The sequence below is a fragment of the Helianthus annuus genome, chromosome 1, assembly GCF_002127325.2.
Source record: "Helianthus annuus cultivar XRQ/B chromosome 1, HanXRQr2.0-SUNRISE, whole genome shotgun sequence".
In the NCBI taxonomy this organism is placed as follows: Eukaryota; Viridiplantae; Streptophyta; class Magnoliopsida; order Asterales; family Asteraceae; genus Helianthus; species Helianthus annuus.
The window spans coordinates 2,557,373-2,565,121 of NC_035433.2; the positions used below are offsets into that span (position 1 = coordinate 2,557,373).

At 41.2% G+C, this 7,749-nt stretch overlaps 1 protein-coding gene across 1 annotated transcript; it reads right to left on the minus strand.

The window, feature by feature from the left end:
* Positions 1–3,827: 3,827 nt before the first annotated feature.
* On the minus strand, positions 3,828–5,108 carry LOC118481213 (pollen-specific leucine-rich repeat extensin-like protein 3). The gene is made up of 2 exons (XM_035976553.1): positions 4,408–5,108; positions 3,828–4,335 (listed from the first exon to the last, which is right to left on the minus strand). The coding sequence occupies exons 1-2, from the start codon at positions 5,106–5,108 to the stop codon at positions 3,828–3,830; spliced, it is 1,209 nt and encodes a 402-aa protein (XP_035832446.1).
* Between the last annotated feature and the right edge of the window lie 2,641 nt (positions 5,109–7,749).

Genomic DNA, 7,749 nt, shown 5'->3' on the forward strand with positions numbered 1-7,749 from the left:
ATCACACACTTTGTTCCATACAAGTAGTGTCTCCAAAGTTTCAATGCAAACACAACGGCACCCAGTTCCAAGTCGTGGGTGGTGTAGTTTTTCTCGTGCGCCTTTAGTTGTCGTGAAGCGTAGGCAATGACCTTGCCTCTCTGCATGAGTACACAGCCCATGCCAGTGTGTGATGCATCGCAATACACCACAAATTCCTCTATACCATCAGGCAATGTTAACACTGGTGCATTGCTCAACTTCTTCTTCAGAACGTCGAAGGATTCCTGCTGCTTAGGGCCCCAATCAAACTTGATCTTCTTACGTGTCAACGAAGTTAGGGGCGCAACAATCCTTGAAAAGTTTTCGATGAATCGCCTATAGTATCCTGCTAATCCTAGGAAACTGCGAATCTCGGTAGGTGTCTTTGGCTCTTGCCAATTCATAACTGCTTCTACCTTAGCGGGATCTACTTGGATACCACGCTCACTTACCACATGTCCAAGGAATTGGACTTCTCGAAGCCAAAATTCGCACTTTGAAAATTTGGCGTAGAGTTTCTCATGATGTAGAAGTTTGAGAATATAACGAAGGTGTTTCTCGTGGTCAGCCTGGTTCTTTGAGTAGATAAGGATGTCGTCAATGAAGACGATGACGAATTTATCCAGATAAGGCTTGCAGACGCGATTCATGAGATCCATGAATGCGGCTGGTGCGTTAGTGAGCCTAAAAGGCATCACTAGGAACTCATAATGTCCATAACGAGTCCTAAACGCTGTCTTGTGAACATCTTCATCCTTGACCTTCAACTGGTGATAGCCCGACCTCAAGTCGATCTTTGAAAAGTAGCTTGCCCCTTGTAATTGATCGAACAGGTCGTCGATCCTAGGAAAAGGATACCTATTCTTGATGGTGACTTTATTAAGCTCACGGTAATCGATGCACAGACGCATCGATCCATCCTTTTTTTTGACAAACAAAATCGGTGCTCCCCAAGGAGACGAGCTAGGTCTAATAAAACCCTTAGCTAACAGATCATCTAACTGCGTCCTTAACTCCTTCATCTCCGTTGGTGCCAACCTATATGGTGCTCTCGCTACTGGCGTCGCACCCGGAATGATGTCAATTCGAAACTCCACTTGCCTATCCGGCGGTAAACCAGGTAGTTCTTCCGGAAACACTTCAGGGTATTCCGAAATGACAGGGATATCTTCAATCTTTGGCTTCGGCTCATCAACAGTAACTTGTGCCATGTAAATGACACAACCTTTCTGCAGACATCTGGATGCCTTGAGCATGGACACTTGCTCAGGCAATCCATGCTGGGTATCTCCTTGGATAGTGAGTGACTCACCGGACGGAGTCTTAACTACCACTTGCTTTCTGTTGCACACAATCTGGGCTTGGTTATGTGACAACCAATCCATACCTATCACTACGTCAAAACCGGCTAGCTTAAAGGGAAGTAAGGATAATGGAAAAGAGTGATTCCTAATGGATATAACACATCCATCTAAAACAGTTGAGGCGGTTTCTATGGTTCCATCAGCTAATTCCACCTCGTATTTCACACTTAAGGCCTTTACAGGCAATTTTAACAATTCACAGAACTTATTATCTACAAAAGACTTATCTGCTCCAGAATCAAACAAGACTCTAGCAAAAACATCGTTTACAAGAAAAGTACCTGTGATCACGTTATCATCTTGAACAGCTTCCTTAGCGTCCATCTTGAAGACTCTTGCATTGGTCTTCTTTCCATCATCGGCTTTCTTAGCGTTCTTTGGGCAATTAGACTTTATGTGCCCTTTCTCGTTGCAACCGTAACATGTTGCATCCTTCAGACCCTTACACTTCAAAGTCGTATGATCAGTAGATTTGCAGATTCCACAGGGTCTCGTGTGGGACTGCGATTTCGACTCTAAGCGACATTTCCCAAAATGATTCTTCTTGCAGGTTTTGCATTTGGGCTTATCCCCTGATTGTTGCCCATCTCTCTTAAATCCCGACCCTTTCCTGTGGTCGTTATTCCCTCGGTGTCTCTTCTCCGATCTCCGTGAGGTATCGTCCTCACGCTTCCTCTTATTCTCTTCCGAGTTCCTAAGTGCTCTCAACCTGACTACGTCCTGGGTGAGAGAGAGAGATAGATCAGCTACTGATCTGAACGTTGTAGGCCTCGATGCCTTAACACTTGCCTTAATCTCAGGGGCCAAACCCCCAATGAAACGGGCAATCCTTCTCGGCTCTGGGGTTACCAAGTATGGAACCAATCGAGATAGAGTATTGAAAGTGGTGAGGTATGCCTGGCAGTCTAGATTCTTCATCACCAAAGATACGAAGTCTGACTCAATCCTTTCAACTTCATGTTGTGGGCAAAAATTCTCTTTAATAAGGGCTACAAACTGATCCCATGACATACTGTAAAGTGTGGCCTTTCCGGCAGCTTGTAAGAGGGATTTCCACCACGCTAGTGCGTCCCCTTTGAACGATTGGGATACGTACTTCACTACATCCCGATCAGCACATCCGCTGATATCTACTACCGTATCCATTTCGTCCAACCAGGTCATGCAGTCTACTGCTCCCTTCTCCCCAGTAAAGTCCCGGGGTTTACATGAGACAAAGTATTTGTATGTGCATGACTTATCACGTGGTTCTGACTTATGCTCGACCTTCTTTGACGGGATACTATTTTGGTTGGATGAATGTCGCTCATCATCCTTCTTGAGCTCATCTTTCTTAGATGCATCCTTCTTAGAGAGTGGTTTGGTATGAGCTTCCGAATGACCCTTGGTCTTGGAATGTGGCGCGGACCGGGCCCTACTTCGGGTCCTACTTGGTTCGCTATATTGCCTTTCAATGGCTTTGGCAACAGCATTTTCTACTAATGCTTGTAACTCCGCACCAGTTATATGTATTCTAGTGTTATCTGGGCCTTCCTCTGAGTGACTGTTTACTTCTTCAGACTTAGCCATGTGGCTTTAGGTGCTACATAAAAGTAAGGACAAGGTCTATTTAGAAGCCTAAACAGTATTATCGTTCTTGACGATTTATTAACCATGGTGGATAAGAGCCATATTAGTTAATTAGTTTCATTCAGGACTTTTTATTAGCTACTTTACCCTAGAATGAAATATATGTTGGCACAATAGGCCTTGTCACTTGGACAAATTTCTAAATTTGAATTTAGATTTTATAGGATAAAAATTTGAATAATTAAAACAATCAATCCTTTTCTTGGCAGGGGGTCTATAAACCACGGCTGCCTTTTTGTTTTATATGACATTAGTTATAACCCGTAGGCATTATGTCACAATCAGATATATATATATATAGAATATAAATTTTGGATAATTTATTAAAAGGGTGACATGTGTGATTTTACGGATCACACTAGCCAGGAATGCTAACATGTTTACAGATGTTAACAGAGATTGAATCTTTTTAAACAGGCGCTACCATAATGGCCAGGTCTTTATTATGACATCCAAGCTAGGTTTTACCTTTTTAAGATTCTTATTATTAAAATGGTAAATTAAAATAATAATTGCTATTTTTCATTTATTCGCATATTATATTCATGCATATAATTTAAAAATGAAAAACTTAAATTAACCATTTCAAATAAAATTAACTAACAAGAGTTTGCCCTAAACGGGACTTTTACACAAATAACATACCCACGCAGGGGCTAAACTAACAAACAAACCCACGCAGGGGTCAGACAGAAACAAACAAACCCACGCAGGGGTAGAACAGAAAGGAAAAAAAATATGCCCACGCAGGGGCAGAGTACAGAAATAAATGTCCTCGCAGGGACATGATTATATAACTAGCAAACAAAGGATTTAGTAGTCCTTCTTGCTTTTTCCCTTGATTAAATCCACCATCTTCTTAAACATCCCACGATTATGCCGACGCTCTTCCCGCAATTCATGCCGCATTTCACGTCGCACATCGTTTATCCCTTGAAGGATTTCTTGAACTTGTGGCGGCGACATCATCGGTGCCGGCGGTGGTAGCGGATAATGCGGTGGTTGAGGAGGCTGCGGCTGCTGATATCCATATGATGGGTATCCATAGGCCGGTTGTCCCGTAGTCCAGGGACCTCCAAAAGTACCTTCCGGATTGAGAGAGTTGTAGTTCGCAGCTACCCAGTAGGGATCCTCTGTAAAGTTATAACCTGGGGGAAACGTCTGCTCGAAGGGATTGTATGCTGCCGCGCTAGTATAAGCAGGGATTGGGTTTCCGAAATCCTGTGGTGGTGGTGGCGCGATTGGGGCAGAAGTTACTTCTGAGACGGGATGTGAAGATTCTCCCATCTCGGGTTCTTCGTGAAGTGGCGAGTATCGGCTGCTACCTGAATGTGGAGGGGTGCCGATGCGTATTCCCCCTCGTGTGGACATCCGTGCGTTCCTTCCTCTTCGCCTCGGAGGCGGAGGAGGCAAAACCGGAGGTGGTGGCGGCGGTGGAGTGACTACATCACGCCGGAAACCCTCAGAAGGATTTTGCTGCTGCTGTTGTGGCTGCTGTTGCTGCTGCTGGAGGTGCAAGGGAGAGCTGTGATGTGGCTGGTGCAGGGGAGAGTTATGGTAACTAGGGGTAAATACCCAGTCATGCTGCCTAAACTTCTCCTCAAAGCTGTCGGGACCATTGTATGGTGATCCCACAAAAGGTGACCCATCAGAAATCTCGATAGGGTGGTTCGGAGTTCCAGATGGTGGCATCGAGGGATCGGTATCTTCATCGACCTCCATCGCATTATCGCCAGGGAAATGGTCTTCTGGTCCAAGTGGGTTAAAGCCCATAGGCACATCAAGGTAGTCAGCAGGGTTGAACATGCCTTGGAAAACAGGTGATGGTTGGTCAAAGGGTGATTGGTGTCCTTGGAGAGGGATATAGGACTGGTGAGAGTTGTGGGGCTCATTTTCTGATTGAGGCCCAAAGGAGTGTGGGATAGAAGGTGAGGTACTCTGTGAAACCGAGTGCCTTGCGGGTTCAGTAAAAGACCTCCACAGATTTTGAGCATCTGTGTTATGGGAGCCTGAAGGTGATCGTCTGTGCGAAGGTCTGGCTTCATGGTCGTTTGGGGCTGCATATGCTCCTTGTCCCCTTCCTCTTCCTCTCATACGTGGCGGCATTTTGGTGAACCTGTCAAAAATCAAACAAGTGACACAACAAAATATATATAAGACAAAGTTAGAAAATAAAACAAATTTTGGATATTTCCTAAGTTCTTTGTCTAGACTCGAGAATCGAGGAATGTGCAATTGTGTAACTGAGATTAAACACAAAAGGCTAGTGTTTAATTCACTCAGAGTTGGCTCTGATACCAACCTTGCATACCCCTAATTTCCACATGTCACCGGTGGGCCCGGTGGGGAGTATAGTGACGTAGTTGGCATCATCATAGACAAACAACACAATATATAAATGCACAGCGGAAGCAAAGATAGATTCATTTCAACTTTAATAAAGTGTAATATCAAATATCACTAAGTAGTTGAAACGGATCCACAGGCGGATCAAAATAAAATAAGATATTGTTCAACAGATTTATTGTCATCCAAGCTTGCGAGACTTATTGTGGACGCTCTAGAAGACAGCCAGCCTATTTCGTGTAGTACCTGCACTTAACCTTTTGGGAAAATACGTCAGTTTACACTGGTAAATACAATTTAACTGACTCATTTTGAAAAAGGTTGAAAATTGATTTAAATGCACATGGCATAAAAATATTTTATAACTTGGAATAATTATGCAATATAATCTTGTAAGGGATTTACATGTTACTTATGCGTTCAGTAGCCCGATCCGTAGACCGGGTTAAAGATTAATAGACACACCACAATATAGAGTTATACACTGACGGGTGTACGCCTACACCCCGTGCTCAGGTCGTGGCCATCTCGTAAGATGATGCCAAGGATATCCGGGACATGGTCATTAACCCCCCAAAGGATTTAAGCAATAAAACACATTCAAAACAAGGCATCTCAATAAATTTAACCTCTACTCGATTAAAGAATTCGATGCCGGACCAAGCGGTATTTTATATACCGTATCCCAAGCCCGTATAGGGAAAATAAGTTAAAAGTATTTACCTTGGTAAGTATAAATCACAACTAGCAAGTGAAGGTAGCTTTTACTGGTTCTTCTATTCTGGAACAAAGGTTTATAATAACCTATTAGATTCCTAACGGATCTTTATTTAAGCGTAAGCTTAGACCGGTTAGTTTTAAGGACGATACGGTTCAAACGCACGATTAAGCGAAGACCGGATAGAACGTGATTTAGACCCGACAAGTTTGAATACTTGTATAATATGGGTATGCTAAATACATTCTGGATTTTGAGTCAAAAAAATGATAATGTTTGACCCATTTCGGTCAATTTATGCAAACTAGTTACACAAACCGAACCGAACGCTAAAAGAGCGTTACGGATAACCGTAAGAGTCGTATGCAAGTTCCCTGAGATAATATGCTCTAAATATGTCATAATATCAGTAAGTTATGTTCTATTATGCCCCGAATGAATTTAAACTCAACTTATGCCTTATAAGGGCATTTTGGTCATTTAAAAGATTATAAAAGAGTTAAATTTGTAATCTGAGTTGTAGGTCTGATTCATACAGTAAAAATACTTAATTTAACATATTATAACAGTAGGGTATGACCCATATATGAAACTTATCATTTAAAATCAAACTATGCACCTTAGGGGTATTTTGGTAATTTCACAAGGGCTAAAAGTGTCAAAACAGGAAACCTGAGTTCAAAAACTTATACTTACTGTTATTTTATAAAAATATACTAAGAATATCAATAGGTATCAACCTTATATGTTTAATATGGTTATAGTGCATACTAGGCGTTAAGAACGCTTAAATAAGCGATTTAGAGCCGTTTCCGGATTTTCAAAAGAAAGCTGATATTTTTATATTTCCAGAATGCTCAAAATAATTTATTTAACAAATGAAATCAGTGGAAAAAGGTTTGGGGTCAAAAAGATTTATAAAACTCATTTTATGGCTTAAAAGGATAAATTCGGTATTTACCGAATTAAACTTAGAGACCTATGATACGATCAGCCAAAAATTAAATAAAAATCTCTAAAAATCCCAAAATATTATATAACATCAGTGGGTAAAAAGTTTGATATTAAAAAGTGGGTTTAAATAGGCTATCCGTTAATTACGCCGTTTACTTAACATAAAGCTTTCAAATTACGATATTGTGCATAACTCTAAATCTGGACCTCAAACTGATATCAAATCTTTTGTGCAAGTTTATAAATCAGTAACAAACGTTTCTACTCTCACTTTTTCAAAAATCATGTTTTATAGCAAAAAGGGCAAAATAGTCATATTTAAGCATAAACCGGTAACATGCATATGAATCGGACAAGTGTTGAACCAAGTTCGTAAAATCTCAGAGAGTTGTACATATATAAAAATGGTCCAAATTAAGCTCTAAGGCAGATCTCAAACATGCATGCACGGATCCTAATCGAGAGTCAAAGAAAAAGTCATTTTACGAGACTTTCGGTTCCGATCCGGGTTTAACTGAAAATTGTCGAGTTGATCATGATGAGACATGTTCTTACATTAATTATAAAGTTATTTTGATGATCAAACAGGTTGCATGTAACCTACATTGCTATTTATGCTAGATTTTGCAAAAACACATTCTGTTGACTTTTTAAGAAAAGCGTTGACTCGACAATCATCATGCTTAGAGTGGGAATCAGAAAATACCCTTTTGAGGG

Bases quoted from the DNA above. Each gene is read 5' to 3' on its own strand.
- LOC118481213 (XM_035976553.1), bottom strand. From the start codon at position 5,108: ATGAGAGGAAGAGGAAGGGGACAAGGAGCATATGCAGCCCCAAACGAC. The intron at 4,336-4,407 runs GCGAAGAGGAAG...ACATTCAGGTAG, and splicing joins TTGCCTCCTCCGCCTCCGAG to CAGCCGATACTCGCCACTTC.